Here is a 19,413-nt window from a genome sequence, read left to right on the forward strand (position 1 = left end):
AAACCAGAATCAAACATTTTGTCCCGGGCTTTTTTCTCTGCCTATTAAACTAACGTCAGGGATCAAGATGATGCGCTGTGGAAAGAGAGGCATTTGTTCCCTGAGGGCATGGCGGCTTCTGACTAAATATTTCTTGCGCCCCAGTCTTTGTGTGAGCTTTCTTTTCAACTTGTCTCATCCTGACATTCTAAAATAACATTTTATAAATTCACCGGAAAGGGAAGGTGACCATACAGTTATCAGATGGTGAACTCTAATCACGGGGCGTTCGCGTGGGTCGCCTGTAATTGAAGACAGTGCATCCTTTGTAGTTGAAGTGCAAGTGAGGACATGGGATGCTCAGGAACAGAAAGGAGACGGGTGGACGGCCGCTTTCCTGGCACTGTGCCCCCTCCCGTCTGTAGCCGGGATCGGTTCTAGATGGCATCCTTGACACCTCGGCGCCTTGAGGGCTTGGGATGCCAGCTTGGGCTTTGCCGGCCACGCTACGTGAGTGTTTCCCGAGATTTTCACTTCCTGACTCCGGAGGAAGCCATGCCACCTGTCAGAGGGAGTGGGGGTCACTCCTGAGAATACAGATGTCGTTTTGGAGATGCAGCTGTTGGGGTTGGGAGAGAATATTTGTGGGCAAGATAAAGAAGAGGAAGGGACAACTTTCCCTCTCCCCCTTGCTCCTCCCTGTTTGACAGCCTGGTTGTTTCTGCTTTCTCCCTCGGCTTCCTCTTCTCTGTGCCCTTTAGACGGCACTGCCTTTTAGAACTTGCTCTCTCCCTACCCCCCCCCCCCCGCCATCTTTCTGTGTCCTTCTTAATCCCCACCCTCAGCAGCTTCGTTGTGGACCCGTCCCCCTCGCAGAGGTATCTGCCAGCGGGATGGCTGCTTCAGTCTGAAGTGCTGGTGGCCACTCAGCACCTGCTTCAGAATCAGCCTTTGCTGCCCAGCAAGCTTAGCCAGACCTTCTAGTCTCTTTAGTTTTTTGTTTGTTTGTTTGTTTGTTAATGTTTATTTATTTTTCAGAGGGTGGGGGGAGATACAGAATCCAAAGCAGGCTCCAGGGCCCAAGCTGTCAGCACTGAGCCCGATGCGGGACTCGACCTCACAGACCGTGAGATCACGACCCGAGCCAAAGTCGGACACTTGACCGACTGAGCCACCCAGGCCCCTTGTGTTCTCTTTAAGTGAGAGTGAGCCCCCCTGTACTCCTCATCCATCTTCAGTCAGGTGGATCCTGACAGTCCCCAGATCCACGCGACACGAGGCAGAGGAGCACCTGCCGTGTTCTAGGCATCGTAGTAGAGATTTCGTAAATGGTGTCTGCACCTGGGTAACAGGGAGAAGGTGGGGGGGGGTACCCCCTGATTTGTGGGTGGGGTGACTACGGCTCAGAGACAGCAAGTCACACAGCTGACAAGTGGCCCAGCTGAAACGCCAGCTGAGTCTTTCCCCGTCCAGAGTTGGGGCTTTGCTGCCTACCAGCTGGCTAGTCCAGTGCTCACTTACTCTTTCTGTGTGCAATCGAGGAAGACTTTTATTAGTATCTTTTTCTAAGCTCTGGCATTAGCTTTTGGTTTTTAATTATGCCTGCATAATTGAGATTAATACTAAAAATCAGGAGGTCTCTTATTGGGCCAGTAAGACTCCTATGTATTTGAAAATCTGATTCAGCATTAATTAGAATTTCTTTATATTCAGTCTTTTCAAAATTACTTTGCTAACAATCGTGTATGTTGTAGAAAATTCAGGTAATATAAGGGTCAAAAAATATAAAGATCACCTATAATCCCACCACTGAGAGATAGCCACATACTAACATCTTCTGTATTTCCTTAGTCTTTTTTCCTATAAAATACACGCTTGCAAAATTGAGATCAGGCTTGTGTCCTGATTATTTCGCTCATTATAATGTGAGCTGATTAAATACTTGGAAACATGATTTTAAAATGATGCCTAATATTCCATTTTATTAATGCACCAGGATTTTCCTCATTGAAACACTGTCCTCTGTTATATTCACTGGTAGTCAGTGGATAATAATGGATATTATCATTTTTTAAAGTCAGCTTGGTAGTTTAAAAGTAAAGTTTTTTGCATTGAGTCCGCACTATCAAAGTGCACCATTTTTAGGGCACTTCTTTGCTATTTTAAATTTTATGTATTGTAAAGATTAAAGAATGGTGTATTTTTCAGGCAGAAGTTGTTTTTTAAAGATTACTTCAAAAGTTGGGCCAAGTGGTTGGTGTTTTCTTCTGGTAAAAATTTACTCCTTTTGCAAATGCTTTGATACATCTGTTTATTCAGTCAGCAGACATTTATGAAATCGTTCCTGTACAAGGTGTTAATTGCTGAGAATAAAAAGAAGAAAAGCATGCTTTCTGTCTTCAAGAAGCTTACAATTTATGCAGGTAACATGTATGTAAATGTAATTTTGCTTTTAATATAATTATAATGGTTTAGTATGAGTCAGCGAAATAAATACTAAAGTAAAGCTGCAAGCAGTGTGCAGGGAGAACACAAAGGAAAAGTGGTTAATTCTGATCGGTGGAATAAAGGGAAGACTTCCTGGAAGAGTTGACATCTGAGCTGGGCCTTGAGGCTTGGGTAGAATTTCGCTTGGAGAAAGCAGCAAAGGGCATGTGAGGCTGTGAGTATAGTATAATCCGACCCACAGGCGGCTGGGAGTGCATGGCATGTTGGAGAAAGCAAATGTTCCAGAGGGGCTGGTGTGTCGCGTGCCAGGACCATGGGGGCAAGTGTAATGGGAATGAGGCAGAGGGCAGTAGCAGCTCATGAACCCAGAGCTCGTAGGGGGTCAGACAGTCGGTGCTCAGTTAGTGTGTGCCTGGCTCTCTGCTAATAAGTTCCTGCCCATATATAATCTCAGTTGATTTACATGACAGTTTTGTGAGCTATTTTTAGCACTACTCAAAGATGGAAATAAAAGCTCAGGAAACCTAAGTGATTTCCCCCAAACTCACAAAGCTTGTAAAAGGCAGGACCAAAACTCAAATGTAGTCCTGAGATTCATGGTTTTTTTGTTTTTTTTTTTTGTTTTTTTTTTGCACACTACTTTCCTAGGTGGAGATAAGAGAATAGAAAGCCCTGAAAACTATGTTAGGTGTTTGTAGGCATTGCTGGTTTTTTGATGAGTGATATTATCTGACTAGTGAAGATAATCGTGGTGACAGAGTGAAGGGTGAGTTGGGAAAAGATATCGCAAGGAGCGAGACAAGATTGACAACTACCACAGAAATCCAAGCAAAATGCGTCAACGGTCTAAGTACCGTTGGAAATACAAACACGGGGAGAAGAGATTTGGACGGAGGATTCACACACTGGGAAGACAGATGACAGATGGTCTCAAGGCAGCGAGGAGGTCTAGATTAGGTTCGTGGTCTCAACTTTTTTTTTTTTTTTAATCACATACTCCTTAATGGTTACTCTTTTTCTTTCTTTTCTTTTCTTTTTTTTTTTTAAAGTTTATTTATTTATTTTGGGAGAGAGAGTGTGTGCGTGAGCTGGGGAGGGGCAGAAAGACAGAGAATCCCAAGCAGGCTCCACACTGTCAATGCACAGCCCAGTGCGGGGCTCGAACTCACAAACCATGAGATCATGACCTGAGCCGAAATCAAGAGTCGGAAGGAAGCTTAACTGACTGAGCCACCCAGGTAGCCCGATAGTTAAACACTTTTGAGTATGTATCCAGGACAGAAATACTACAATTTTATATTACTCTCCTTTCCAGCAGATTTTCTTGTGTATATCCATTTTAGAGGTCACTGGAATTAAGAAGAATGGTTGTCTGGGAAGGTTGTCGGGAGGAAAAAGTAGCAAATTAGAGTTTCGTTTTGGACATACGGAGTTTGAGGCACCTAGAGGAGCACAGTCACTTGGAGATGCTTCATTCAGAGTTGGAAGTGAGCAGGAAAGATTTTAGGAAGTAAAATCATACCAAGCCTCTGTTCTAGGTGAAATTCAGCTTTTATCCTCAAAATAGAGCCCAGTTTTTTTTATTCCCTAGTTCTACTTTCTGTAAAAGAATAATTACAGATTAAAAAGTCAGGAGTCTGTTTTGTAGTATTTTTAGCTACGTAATCTTTAGTTGATTGTTTTAGTATTTTATCATTTGATTCTCAACTAAATATTTACAGATTTTTGAAAATGCTATCCCTGGTGCTCTAAATCAAAAGAGTGAGTATTCTTGAAGTAACTCTTTTGTGTAGTCTAAAACATGAAAATCTTTTTTTTAAGACCTTGTAGACTGTAATTCATTGACCTATTCAGACTTCCTCAAAATATTCAAAGGTATCAACCCTAAGTGTCTCTTCCAAACAAAGAGATTCATCCTAAGATCAGGATGTCTTTATAAATGGCTTATGCTTTTCAGTAACTTTCTCAAAAGTAGAATTCTCATTTCCTTCTGGCTAGTCCTCTGTTACTGAGTTAATACCTATAAAGCATAGCCCAGAATACTTTCCATTTATTAAGACCCTACAATTCTATGATTAAAGGCACAAATGCTGGTTGGTGTTTTGGGGGTGGTTCAGTTTGGTTTGATTTTAATTAAGAATACTGTTTTTTCAACCTTCAGCCAACAAAATCTTTTACCCTTGATGTTCAAAGCATCTCCCCCCCTTGGGGAAGTAGGGATGAAAAACAGCGGTAGTTCCTCCATCTCACGAAGCTCAGTTCACTTACTTCCTTTTGTTTATTTTCTATTCAGCATCAATATCGGTGTCCGTGATGAATATTTATTGAATACGCAGTGAATAGTGGTACCATTGTAAGCTGATCACATGCTGATGTGGGAATGCACCTTTTCTTTCTTTGTTGCTTAATGGATAAAAGGCACAAAGAACTTAGGAGACTAGGTCAAGTTCATGAAAAGAATCTTTGGTTCACTTGGGCAAATGAGCCTCAAAACACCTACGTAAAAAGGAAACATTCCAATTGGAAGAAATGGCAAAGCAAAGTCAAGTTGATGGGTCTCCCTGATCTTGCCCCTGTCTTTCTTAGACAGCAGAGGGCAGCAGCAGGAGACACTCGTTCTCCCGGAGCCATCAGCTCTCGCTCGCTACCTCTTTCCTTCACTGAGTGTCTGTACAGCTGCCCTGCATTGACAGCAAATAGTTTGAGACTCTTGAGATAGAGGATTAAAGCACTGAACAAAATCATGGTATAGACCGGTAGTTAATAAAAATGACAGTATCTGATTTTACGTTTTTTTTTTTAAATTTCTTTAAACGTTTATTTATTATTGAGAGACAGAGAGACAGAGAGACACAGAGTGTGAGCAGGGGAAGGGTTTAGAGAGAGGGGGAAACACAGAATCCGAAGCGGGCTCCAGGCTCTGAGCTGTCAGCACAGAGCCCAACACGGGGCTCGAACTCACAAACTATGAGATCGTGACCTGAGCCACAGTCAGTCGCCCAACCAACTGAGCCACCCCGGCGCCCCGATTCTAGAGAATTTTTGAGAGGACAGATATTTAGGACTGTTAGTCATAAAATAAACCTGATAGTCTCAGAATGTTCGTAATGGCTTTACAGATGGAAGGAAGCAGGGTGAGCCAAGCTACAGGAAGTGCTATGCTGCAGCGAGGATTTGGTAAATGTGAATGAATGGTTGCTGACATGTCTTCAAGAAAAGAGCTTGTTTCTGTAGCTTATCTGGAATTCACAGTCGGTTGCTGCTTCGTATGTGTCTAGCATAAAACAGCAGCAATTGCCAAAGCAAAGTGATTAAAGCATCTCAAGACTTTTGTTCTAGCTCTGCCACTTTAATATTGATACGTGCTCAGACACCAACCTCTTGAAAGCTCGTTCTCATTCCCTGGGACAGAGTTTGCATTTCCTTGTGCATTATCACCTCAGAACTCTGATCGTAGCTCTTCTGCGCACTGTAGGTCACACCCCACTAGTGAATAATGACATCATTGTAAAAGGTCTTGACCAGCATTTTGCTATAAAAGATGCTGAACAGGGTAGGTTAGAAAATGCCACATGCACCATGTGATTTCATAAAACTTTTGTCCGTTTCAACATATGTTCATATACACTGAGTTGTGACATAAAATGTCATCTCTTAGTGCAGATCATGTTTAAAGTTTTTGAAAATCACTGCATTGTACCATGCATCACATCATCATGTAATTCTGTCTGTAAATCTCTCCCCTCTACTAGACCAGGCACCTCTAGAAAGACGGAATCACATTTTCACGTTTTCTTTGTCTCTTAATTCCTAATACCAGGACAGATCTGCCTGACAGATACGAGGTGTTCAGTAAATGTTTGTGGAATGCATGCATGCATGCATGCATGCATGAATGTCACTTAATTTCTCTGAACCTCGTATTTCTTTCTCATAAGTTGGAATGTTACCCACCGTATCTCACAGTGTTATTCTAAAGATCAGTTGAGATCATGTATGTGAAACTGCTTTACAGAACAGTTATGAGCGTAATCAGGATTATTGTCTGCAGTAATTTTGTCGTTGGGCAAATATAAGCCTCAGGAGTTGTAGAAATCTTAACTCAGTGTTCTCAGGATGATGTATTTTTTTTTTGTAGTTCTGTTCATAAAACTGTGATAGTCCTTCGTAGACACCGAGCTAGGAGACAGTCTTGAAAAACTGGGTGGGTGCCTTTTTTAAACTTTTGATTATGAAGCCTTTCCACATACAAAGTAGGTACAGGGAGGAAAATGTTTGCCTCTACCCTTCTGGGTTCCTTAGACTGGTCTGTTAATGAAACCGATTTAAGATTAACAGGAGATTAAAAGGAGAAAGACAAACCTAATTGCCTAGGTCCAGGAGCCCCACAAAAATATGAGAGGCAGCTGAGGTTTCTATGCCACCCCGAGCTAAACAGAAGGTGGCAGGAGTCTGGCGCTTCAGAGGGAAGGAAGACACCTCGCAGGGAGATGGGAAGAGCCGATATTTGGTAAACAAATGTTCGTCATGCCATCCGGAGCCAGTGGACCACAGAGAGGACTTCGAACCAGCAGGCTTTGCCAGCTCCCCTCAGCTCACCACACCCAGCTCCCGGTCTCTGTAGTTATCTCTGGTGGTGATTCTCTTCCAGGACCAAGCCCTCTACTTAAATTGTTAGAGGCAGTTAAGCGGGAGGTGAAAAGCTCTTCCTGACTCTTGTGGGCCCTGATTGTCTTCAGCTCAAAAGAATGCACAGGCCACAGCGGTGCATTTCGGGGAGGCTCATTCTGAAGGCACAGTTAGAGGGTGGACTTCTGTGTTCTCACCCCCATCTTCAACAGCCGGCTGCTCAGAGCCAGTTTTGTTTCGTATGCACCCTCTCCTACCTCCCCTTCCCATCTTACTGTGAAACAAGAATAGATTTCTTTTCCCCTCCTCCCTCTCCTCCTCCTCCTCCTCCTCCTCCCCCCTCCTCCTCCCCCCCTCTTCCTCCCCCCCTGTTTAGTTTGTCAAGTATGTAGAAATTGCCTTAACATTCTTTTAAATGAGTTATTCTCTGACAGGAACTAGCAGGTAAACAAGATACATTATTTCCCAAGATTTTCATATGATGGTGAACAAGTATATTGCAAAACACAGATCACATTCCAGAGTTGTAACTAGTTCTGGAGGCTTAGTTACACAATTGCCAACTCTGTCCTCTTCTGCAGAGATGTGGTCTTACAGAAAAGTAGTCTGAAGCATGATAGAGGAGCACTTTTAAGCTTTTGGAATTTTTGCTTTCTGTCATATAATATTCCTCGAGCTTTTGACCTTGAGCTGGGCAACAAAGTGTATCCAACTGAGACCTCTGGAATACTGGAAAGCAGTAATAAACTCTACTTCGAGACCACAGCGCAGGGCTGTAACATGGAACTCAGAAGTCAAGAGTCCCCTTAGAAGCAGGGAATTTTTAAAACACAGTACATAAGAATCACTTATTTTATTAATTTTTATTGAACTTTTTTTGGTTTCATAATTTTGCGATTCAGGTCTTCAGATGATACAAATAATTTTAAAACAAAGATGTTTAATTCTGTCACATATTTTATTTATCTAGAATCTTTCTTCCTTCAAGTCAAACATGGAGCTCATTTTGATTTGTCATAAGGTACTGCTAAATTTTGCCCATTGTGGTAAATGAGTCGTCAGTGACTTTTGCGTGTCTCCGTTGTCTTGAGGTTTTTAATGTATCCTGGACATTTTTTCCCCAAATAAAATAGATATAAGTACACTTTTATGTTAAAATATTTCACGATCTATTTATACTAACATAAGGAGGTTGCCCCAAACCCAGTGGGGAGGGTTATGGGTCGGGAGTACCAGATAGTGGAGGTGAAAGTCATGTGATAGGAGTGTCCTGACTCCAGAGATGTTGTGGATCGCAGATCTGGGTAGATTTCTTTCAGGGACATGACCATTTCCCCAGTCTCCCCTGCTGGATAGCTAGAAATCATCTTTTCCTCGGTCATTCCCGGCATCCCAGAAATAGATCCTTACTGATTATTTATTTAGAAAAGTCTCAGGCTTTATCTTTTTCATTCCCTTGGCCAGGGCATCAGTTTTTATTTTTATCAGCATACATCTGGACTCTGATAGCGTTGAGGAGAAACGAACTGATACATTGTGACCGTGCCATTTTATGTGCACTTAATCTTCAACAAACCTGAGAGGCAGGGCCGTTACCCGCACGTCTCAGGTTGTGAAAACTGGACGAGCTCTTACAGGTGTATTCTGTTGCTGAGGAATCTCCTGGCCCTGAGTTTTTCTGCCCCTGTTTGGTACATTCTGTGCCAAAATACCATGATAACCTCCCCAAAATGTAACTCTTGCGTAATAAAACCTATCATTGCTGATGCAGCACTTTACAAATTACTAGGGATTTTTCACGTTTGATTTCATTCTGCACGAAGTACTCCACGAGGTTGGTATTCTGTTACTGCCTTGTCAAGTACCCTGTAGTGACTTCTGTTTCCCATGAAACCAGTGATAAGCTCTTAATATTGATGACGTTGCCCATTTGATGCTGTTTGATGCCGTTGTGTCTGATTAGACATCACGCCCCTCGGTATAAACTGGAGTTGGAGTTAACCTGAGCCAGGGGAGCTTCCTTGGGGTCCTCTTCAGGTGTCGTTCTCGTCTCTTCCTAACATGTGCTCACGCACAGCTCTTGTCCGTATCGCCCTGCTTTTTCCTCACCTCTGTCCTCCCAGTGTGAACTCTACCAGGGCCTGGGACTCATTTCAGGTCCTGCCTTTTTGAAGGAGCCTTCCCCAATAATTTATGTCTTCCTGTCTGTTTTTTCTTCTTGATCTCTCTCATCAGATATGTTTCCCCTTGAATGGAATTTAAAAGTTTCTCTCCTAACTATCAAAATAATGTATTGCTTCATGTAAAAAGATTATATAGGACACTTGAAAATGAAAAGGTTAACTCCTGGCTTCCCAGGCCCCGTTCATAGAAGTAACCACTGCTACGTGCTCTCACAGCCATTATTTCTGGCCATAAACAAGAATGTGTGTGGGCACACACTCACACACATGCCTGTTTACACACGTGGGAGATAGAGATAGATCTGTCTTATACACAGACACCGTCTTACAACTTTCTTTTTTCACTTGACAATGTATCTTGGAAAACTTCCCACGTTGGTGAGTGGAGGTGATTTCGTTGAAAATATTGCCTTGTTGCCTCAAATTGTTTCATGTCAGATCATTTTATGCATCCACATCTCCTCTCCCTTCGAAACAAGGAAATGGCAACCCCTCCGGAACAGGTGTAATTCCATATTCGTTCTCATGTCCGTTCCTTTGCTCTGTACTCTTTGTGCATTGTCTGCATATTTCACTGTGTGTGCCGTGGCAGATTAAGAACATTTGCCTCCCATAACCCCCAAGGAGTCAGGATCTAGTAGGTAAGACTCTACATTTATACATATAACTGTAACACAGAAAGAAGTTGACAAGTGACACAGATTTCTGTTACTGGAAATACAGCCCATCACATTACTTGAACAATCCTCTTGCTGAAAACAACCCCAACTATTGAATAGTATAAGAAAACATCCTCAGAGCAGCAAAGGACTGAAAATCAGAGGAAATCTAAGAAACAGTGAGAATCCATGGAGATTTAGAGAACAGAAGCTGCTGTTGCCCTGAGGGCATTTGATGCAGGCTAATTTGAGCTTTGCCTGCCTCACAGGTAGTGAGACTATACAGAAAGCTAGGAAATGATTAACATAAGATTCAGCATGATGATATGGGGGGGGGGGGGGCACAGGGGTTTCTGGGGCACTGAGAATTTTCTGTTTATTGACTTGGTGGGAGCAAACAGTAGTTTGGTTTCTAAACAGCATATTTATTTTTTGTACTTTTTAAAATACATGTTATAACTGACAACAAAAAATTAAATGTAGAAGAAGTTATAAAACAATATATATATTACAGTCTCACATATGTGTATATATAGTACATAAATGGGATGTGTAATATATAAATTTTGCATGTTGATATAATATATAAATTTATGTTTATGTATATAAATATGTGTGTTTGGGGCTGCTGAAGCGTGTGCGTGCGTGTGTGTGTGTGTGTGTGTGTGTGTGTGTTTCATATATGTAGAAAAAGATCTGGAAGAGTATTCACTGCACTACTGGGGGCAACCTTGAGAGGGTGGAGAAGTAGAAAGGAAGGAACTTCTATTTCATGCTTCACTGTTGTTAAATTTTTTAAGTAATCATCAGTGTTATTTGTTTTTGTTTTTGTTTTTGTTTTTTTATTTTAAATTTTTTTTTCAACGTTTATTTATTTTTGGGACAGAGAGAGACAGAGCATGAACGGGGGAGGGGCAGAGAGAGAGGGAGACACAGAATTGGAAACAGGCTCCAGGCTCTGAGCCATCAGCCCAGAGCCCGACGCGGGGCTCGAACTCACGGACCGCGAGATCGTGACCTGGCTGAAGTCGGACGCTTAACCGACTGCGCCACCCAGGCGCCCCTGTTTTTGTTTTTTTTTTAATCAGACTTACAGAAAGATGTGGCTTCTGTCTCTGCCCATAAATATAAAAGGACTCCCTCTGCCATGCTTTATATCACTTGGCACAGCACCTTCTTCTTTTTTTTTTTTTTTTAAACACACGTATCTTGTTCCTTTGCAAGACTTAAAGGGAACAAGACAATGTTGTGTTTATCTTTATATTTCTTGTACCTTAAAAAGAGAGAAAGGCTGTAGGCATCCAGCGGATACAACATTTCCTTAGAGGCTGTTTTGAATGTTATTTTGTACCTGGCACAGCAGTGGGCATAAAGTTGGCACAGTGAGTACAGGTTGATTTGACTTTAACTGACACTTTGTGGAACCTGTAGGCAAATGTGGAGTCCACCTTGCGGTGCCCCTCTTGATCTCAGAAAGCAGGGAAATGAAAATACTCTCTGAAAATTAATCGAAGAAATGAACATCTAAGAGATTAAAGCCAAGAGAGCCATTGTGATCTTAAGAGACATAAAGACTCCTTGGACAGTAAAATTTGACTATACCCTAATTGAGGGTATTGACATCTTAAAACTGCCCAAACATATAAAATCTTCATCAGATGAGCATTTTCTCTGTCTCTCAAACAGAGAAAAAGAAAACCGATCAATTTAATTGTGGTGATACCCAGCAAAGCACCTTCTGAGCAGTGGCACCTGCCAGGCTGAGGCAAGCATCCAGCCTGCCTGGCAGGTGGGTAACCCTCTTGTAGAGAGCTGCAGAGATTTACGCCATTTGGTGCTGGAATCCTGTGTAATTAACTCCACTTGCTCTGCTTCCACGCCCACCACGCTTCCCTGCGGTAAATTTTCCTTCCCAAGGAGATAATTCACTATCAGGCTGATACATTCAGTACACCTGATTCTTCTGTTGTTCACTGTAAATAATAAAGTCGCCTTCTTCTTCTTCTTTTTTTTTTTTTTTAATACATCTGTGTCTTGTGAGTTTTGTTAGCATGAGTCTGCATTCCTGGGTCCAGTCCATGAGATCGGGTGTCAGAGTCTGTGAGGCCCCTCAAGGTAAATACTACCTTGAGGGCATCTGTGGGAGCAGACTGCTGGATGTCCCAGGTGATGCGCATCCATGTCGCCATGCCTCATGCTTCCTTCCCATTCCACACTTCACAAGAATAATTCTTCCCAGAAGTAGTGTATTAAGAACATCTTCATGATGTGCACATTTCACTTAGTACCAAATTAAATGATCTCAGCGAGAGTAGACCCTTTTCTTCTGGGTGAGTATTACTTGTTCGGTTTGGCAGATTTCACCCCTGTATGGAGGGGTGGAATGTATACTGTAGACGCCTCATCATGAGCATCTCTGACAACTCATTTCCAGTTCTGGCTTCTCGGCCTCTTCTGGCTTCACTCTGGCTCTCATCTCATTGTCAACATTGATCCTGGCATCATTCTCAAGTCACACTTCCTAACCTGGGTCTCTCTTGCAGCAGTGAAACCTAAAGAAGATAGAAGACACAATGAGGTCGACAAGATTAAGGATAAGGATTCAAGTAGAGCAGGCAATGGACGAGGTTATAGAATTTTTTTCTTCCGTTCTCATCTTTCTCTCTTTCCTCAGAACAGTCCCAGTAGCATTTGAAAAGGTTTCAGATCCCACACACTGCTCTGGAAACAATACAGCCCAGTTCTCAGTGACATGTTCAGCTCATCTATGAATATAACGGAACTTAGACCAGATTTCAATAAATCATTAACCGCAATTTCTTGCTAAGAAGGATATCAGGGCAAAACCCGTTACAACTCTGAAGTGAGTCCCGGAGGTTTGTTTTTTTGTTTGTTTTTTTAAGTGAATATGGCATCAAATATTACACTGTCGGGTGGGACTTTACTAAATTATAATTTTTCCCCTTTCTTCTCTACTTCCCCTTTCACCCCGGCTTCCAGCCAGAATAACCGATCACTAAGTTTCCCCATAAATGTATCAGGAATTTACCCAGAGCAATCCTCACTTGTCACTATTATTTAAAGTAATACATTTTTGTGAGTAGATTAAAACCTCACAAAAAGTCCAGATAGAATAGTTGAATATAGAATCTTAAAGGGATGTTTTACAAACTTGGTTTTGAAAAACTATTTTTGTAGCATTCACGATTTTGTCCATTTACACAATTGGAGTTCTGCAGCAGAATTAGGCACTAGTGGATTAATAGTATGTATAATAAATTCATGAGGCTCCCATCTGTGTGCATCACAAGAGCTGTTCTTGTGTGTTGTTAAGTGATCCCGGGGCTGAATTGCTAGACAGGTAGTGTGGACCATTCCTGATTACCTAGATGCTAATTAACTGGTCAAGAGAATTCGCCAGGCCTTTGGACCCAATTCACCAAACGGGCTTTCATTTCCTTTGGATGAAAGATGCTGCTAATGAGGACAGGGTCCAGTTTCCATCTGTTGTAAGTGAGGTTTGTTTCACACCTAGAGACATCTTAGATGTAAGATCAGTAACTACCCTGCGGACTCTGCAGTGGGGGAAGTTAGGCCAGCTGGCATTGAAACACAAAGTAATCAAGCCTGTCACCACTCCGAACCACCTGTCCTACCTTTGTGGATTAGTAACATCTCAGACCGAGGTTAACATTTTCTAAAGCAAACCAGGCAGTATGCTGATATGAAAACTTACCAAAAAAAGAAAGAGCATGTTCCCTTTCTTTTTTTTTTTTTTTTAGATTTTTTTTTTTAATGTTTTATTTATTTTTGAGACAGAGAGAGGCAGAGCATGAGTGGGGGAGGGGCAGAGAGAAAGGGAGACACAGAATCGGAAGCAGGCTCCAGGCTCTGAGCTGTCAGCACAGAGCCCGATGCGGGGCTCGAACTCACAAGCCGCAAGATCATGACCTGAGCCGAAGTCGGACGCTTAACCGACTGAGCCACCCAGGCGCCCCATATTAAATGTTTAATTAATTCAGGGGAGGATGCACATGGTCAGCATTTATTAAGAAAAAAGGAAACCCTAGAACTTTCAAAACTGCCTGTGTTTTTCAGAACTTACATACATTTTATCATTTGACCAAAGCGCCTGATACGTTGTCAAGATTCCTGCAATTCAGGAAGTACATAAACTGTACTATGAGTGGAGGAGTAGAGTGAGCCAGGGAAAGAGGGTCACCTGAGATGTGATGAGGGTTTGACCTCCCCCCCCCCTTCCTGCGCCTCCCTTGTCATAAGCCTAGCCCACTGCCTTCCTCTTCCTTTTCTCTTGCCTTTTGTTGAAGGTCAGAGTCTAGATAGGGAAGTCACCGGCCAGAACTGAAAAGACCAACTTCCCTGAAGTTGAGCAGCATCATGGCAAGCTGAAGTTTTCAGTTTTCAAAATTATACAGATCTCTTCAGACTTTGATACCCTTTGCATGGAAACCACCCTTTCACACACTGACTGCATGAGGACCCCGTGTAAAATTGTCACGGAGACAGAAGTTCCTTTTTTCTCTCTGTTCTGCCTCAGTTCTTTGGTGGCATCTGTTTTTCTTCAGGGATTGCAGCCCTCGACTCTGACCTTGTCCCTTTTCAGTAAAAGCTTTACCTTAAGGCTGGGTAGCGTTAGGGCAATCCCTGTGTGTATATGTGTGTTGTATGTATGCATCTGCATTTTGGTTTTGCTAGTTTGTAATACACTTCAGAAGAGTCCTTTCTAATCAAGCATTTCTTAAATTTTTAGGATTATTGACTGTTTAGACAGTCTAAAACTGTCAGGATGTATATCCTGTCAGGATGACAGTCTAAAACTGTCAACAAATGTATATACACATAAAATGTTGGGTACAATTCTGTGATGTTCATGCACTGTTGATGCCTGTTTACGGATCTCCACTGATTCGGAACCCCTCTGCCAATGATAGAATTCCAAAGTTGTCTGCTTGCATGGTCACTTGTGGTATATGAAAATGTATTCATTCACCAGATGCCCATCAAATGCCTACTCTCTGCCGGGAACCATGCAGGGCACTGAAATACAGTGTAAAGGACAGTGGCCCACCCATCAAAATTTCCACCGTAATTGACGAGATAGACAAGAAACAGACAATTACAACACAGAATTGATGCAGTTGTAGGGGAAATATAGACTGTTTGGGGGAGCACATCAGACAAGTGTTTAATTCAGCTTTGGTTCCTCAAGAAGTTCTCCTTACGATGACACTGGAGTTATTCTCCCAAGTAGTAGGAATGCTATGTACAAAGTCAAGGGCATTAGACACTTGTGGGTCATGTTGAGAAGTTCAGATTTGATTTTATTTTTAAAATTTTTTTTTCAACATTTTTTTATTTATTTTTGGGACAGAGAGAGACAGAGCACGAACGGGGGAGGGGCAGAGAGAGAGGGAGACACAGAATCGGAAACAGGCTCCAGGCTCTGAGCCATCAGCCCAGAGCCCGACGCGGGGCTCGAACTCACGGACCGCGAGATCGTGACCTGGCTGAAGTCGGACGCTCAACCGACTGCGCCACCCAGGCGCCCTTCAGATTTGATTTTAAAAGGACTTAGTGGAGGGATGATAAGAACTGACCTGTGAGGAAGATAAGAGACTGTGGCATGGAAAATGGGTTGGGACAAGCAGGACGGGAGGCTGGCAGACTCAGCGGTAAACGAAGCAGACAGTAATAGTGATTTTCACTAAAGTGCTGACTATGGATGAAAGGAAGGGGATGAGTGGGAAGAAAATGAATTGGAAACCATAGGACTTAGCGATTGATTGAATTCATCGCTTCAACAAATACTTGTTGTGCTATGTATTAGGCACTCTTTGTTGTTGTTGTTGTTGTTGTTGTTGTTGTTGTTGTTGTTATTTTTTTTGCTGGCCACTCCTGAGCCCTTTGATGTGAGAATTCATGATTCCCTATTTAGCTCAGGTTGTGGGGAATGTGTGAAGTTTAATATATAAGCTCAGGTTACCATCTCGAACCAGAAGTCTATCTGGCGCATCCTGATGAATGGTAGCAGACTAGATGAGACACCATTTCCGTCCTCATGTCCAGCGGCAAAGACGTGCAGGCTTCTGGAGTGGACAGCTCAGCAGATGATGGTGCTGGTCACCAGAGATGGAACAGATGTGTCTCAGGTGCTGGGCAGGAGAAGTGTTTCTTCAAGCTATAAATGCCGCTCCTGAGATTTCAGGATATCCCTGTAGTTGAGAGTCAGCATGCTTAATGACATGTTGCTGATGGGAGAAAGTTTCTACATAAACAGTATTCAGGGTGGGGCTTGAGAATCACTGATAGAGACGACAGTTGGAGCCAGGAGGAGTATGTAGAATGAGAGGAGAGGAGGGCTGAGGATTGGACCAGGCAAAGCCGTGGAGAAAGAAGAGGAATCTGATGAGAAAGCCAAAGAGTATAAAGAACGTAATGCCTGTTCCAAGGTGGAGCCCGGGGAACAGAAGGGAGGAATGGCAGTGTGGCAGCAACAGTCAGCTTCAGGATGGTTGTGGGTAGGCTTCTGGTTCAAGAGCGTAGCCTGAGCTCACATATTAAACTTCACACGGTCAGACTCCACTTTGGCTGAAGGGAATCGTGAATCTTCACATCAAAGGGCTCAGAGGTGGCTGGCAAAAAATCATGAAGATATTTTATGCTATATGAATTGTATCTCAGCAAAGCAGTTATTAACAAAAAGAATAATGATGAAAAATCCTCTTTTAAATGTATTCTGACATAATTGTTATACTTAAAAAAGGAATAAACTGTAAGCATCCCGATGTGTGGGGATGGGATAGGGTGGGGTGAAGGAGAAGATGTCCACAAAAGGAGAATAAATTTGTGCCCAGTCACCTACCAAGTTTGTGTGAGGAAAGCAGTGGCGCGTCACATTAGACGTTAGCGGGAGAGTGCTGTTATTCCAATTCTACAGCCAGCTGGGGCGTCATTGCTTTCATTGGAAGGGCACAAAAAGATCATCTTTGACATTGAACGACTTGCAAAACATCCCACTTGTGTACTTGTCCTGAAAAACAAACAAAAATGCAAAGACATGCTAGAGCCAAGCAAGTAATTAGAATAAATTAAACTCAATGAAGGGAAGAATAGTAATAGAATTTTTCTTAAGTGGTATGGAATTAACTATGAATAACAGTTATCCATTAAGTAGTGAGCCATCGTTATGCTAACGATAAAGGATCCCTCAAAAAATGAATGTAACAGACTAATAATAACAGGGACCTACAATTATAAAAATGCTTCGACAGTTTGGCAGGCAGAAGGAAGATACAGGAGTGCCAAGAGACTCCATGCTATCTTACTATTGGCTTCTGTAAAGAAATAAGAAATTAGGGGCGCCTGGGTGGCGCAGTCGGTTAAGCGTCCGACTTCAGCCAGGTCACGATCTCGCGGTCCGTGAGTTCGAGCCCCGCGTCGGGCTCTGGGCTGATGGCTCAGAGCCTGGAGCCTGTTTCCGATTCTGTGTCTCCCTCTCTCTCTGCCCCTCCCCCGTTCATGCTCTGTCTCTCTCTGTCCCAAAAATAAATAAAAACAACGTTGAAAAAAAAATTTAAAAAAAAAAAAAAGAAATAAGAAATGAGAGAAATGAAGAAAGCTGTGAGTGAAGCAGGGCTAGCGTAGAAATGGGATGGAAAGTTTCTTGATTGGCCAAGAGTTGGGGGAGACCTTTTAATATGGCTAAGGGACCGGGAGAGTGGTAAGGAGAAAACAATTTGGAGGCATTAAAAAGCAGAGTATAGTTTAAATTGAAACTGAACATATTCATTACCGCACAACATAACTACCCTACTCTGTTAAAAGACAAGTATTCAAATTGATTTTTTTAAAAATCCAACCATAATGTGATCCAGAGTCACAGGTTAAAAAAAAAAAAAAAAAGGTATATAACCACAGATGCAGAGGGAATTTTTTTAAAAAACAATATTTGAAAAGAATAATATTTTTAACCCTATGACCATAAATTCAATCTGTAAAATGAATGACCAAAAATAAATTCTTCAAAAATTGACTCTAAATGGCTAAAATGGGCAAAAATCAGACTAAAAGAAAGATTCCTCCTCAAAAATGCAAATTCTAGACCTATTTATCAGTCATTTCTGTCAGATCTGAAAAGAGCAGGTATTTCCTGTGCTTTCTAATGCTACTTCAAAGCACAGAAAAATATGGAAAACTTCCCTGTTTGTTTTATGAAACTAGAATGGCTATGACCAAATTCTGTGGTTTTTTTTTTTTTTTCTTTTTTCTCCAGAATTACGAACACTGTCACTTAAAATCAAATGTTTGAAGTCTTCGGTCTGATATTAGCAAATGAAAACCACCAGCTCACTGAAAGAAATAGTACCAGTGATCAGTTCAGATTTGTTTTGATAATGTAGCATTTGCTTGTCCTTAGAAATCAGTAAGGTGGTAATCACACTGAGGGGTCAAAAGAGGAAAGCCTTGGGGCGCCTGAATGGTTCAGTCCGTTGAGCGTGTGACTCTTGATTTTGGCTCACATCATGATCTCAGGGTCGTTAGAGTGAGCCCCACCTGGGGGTGGAGCCTGCTTCAGATTCTCTGTCTCTCTCCCTCTGCCCTTCTCCCCTGTTTGCACGCTCTCTTTCTCCCTAAAAACAAAAATAATAATAATTAATAAAATTAAAACGGGATGAAAGCCTTTTGTCTTCCTCCCATCCAAGCAGTACTCTGGTGATCCAACGATGAACCCAAGTAACCAGCTCCCTTTCTTTGTGAAACTTAGTTCCAGTAGCAGAACAACAATAAATAGACAACTGTTGTAATAAGCACACGTAAGATTTGGCTGTGTTATTGATTTCAAGTCAGTGGGGGAAAGTTGGCTTACCCACGAAAAATCTTTGGAACCATTGGCTAATGTTTCAATAACCCTGTTTTAAATCCCCAGTTTATACTTTACATTAAAATACATTCCAGATGAATTGGAGTTTAATGTTAAAAATTGAAACCAAACTGTGGAAAGAAATAAACAGTGATTATCTATGCTACGTTATGTCCTGTTAGACCTTTTTAGTCATGTCAGAAGTAAAAGTGCTTAGGAAGACTTATAGCCTGAAGGATAATGTTGCATTGCTTCTGAGACAATAAGGGCAAAAACAGCTACTTTAAACTCGCAAACATTCAACGAAGCATAACATGTTTGCAAGCTTTATTTGGAGGTTTTTATCTGAAAAGAACCGAAATATCTAGGGGGTAAACGCAACATCATTACTTGATCCGTAAGTCCAGCTGTACCAATAAGACTAACTTTCTCAAGTGCTTGGTACTTGCCAGGCATTGTTCTGATGCTTTACATGTATTCCCTCACGTAGTACTCAAAACAGTCATCTGAAGTAGTTACATGTAGTACTTTCCGTATTTTCCAGGTAAAGCTCAGAGGCACAGAAAGGTCTCAAGCTTGCCCTAGGGCGCCCAGCTAATCACTGGAAGAGCCGGGATTCAAACCCCATCTGGTG

The 19,413-nt window shown here is 42.1% G+C and overlaps 1 protein-coding gene across 2 annotated transcripts in view; it reads left to right on the plus strand.

Annotated features, from left to right (window-relative positions):
- NSMCE2 (NSE2 (MMS21) homolog, SMC5-SMC6 complex SUMO ligase) overlaps nucleotides 1–19,413 on the plus strand; it is a 217,346-nt gene that overhangs the window by 96,357 nt on the left and 101,576 nt on the right. Inside the window, exon 5 of one of the 2 annotated variants that reach the window (XM_043601745.1) lies at nucleotides 12,442–12,525. The exons of the other annotated variant lie outside the window; for it this stretch is intronic. Within the exon in view, the coding sequence (XP_043457680.1) occupies nucleotides 12,442–12,525 (84 nt within the window). The remainder of the gene's footprint in view (nucleotides 1–12,441; nucleotides 12,526–19,413) is intronic. 2 annotated transcript variants of the gene reach the window in all.

The sequence above is a fragment of the Prionailurus bengalensis genome, chromosome F2 (genome assembly GCF_016509475.1).
Source record: "Prionailurus bengalensis isolate Pbe53 chromosome F2, Fcat_Pben_1.1_paternal_pri, whole genome shotgun sequence".
NCBI lineage: Eukaryota > Metazoa > Chordata > Mammalia > Carnivora > Felidae > Prionailurus > Prionailurus bengalensis.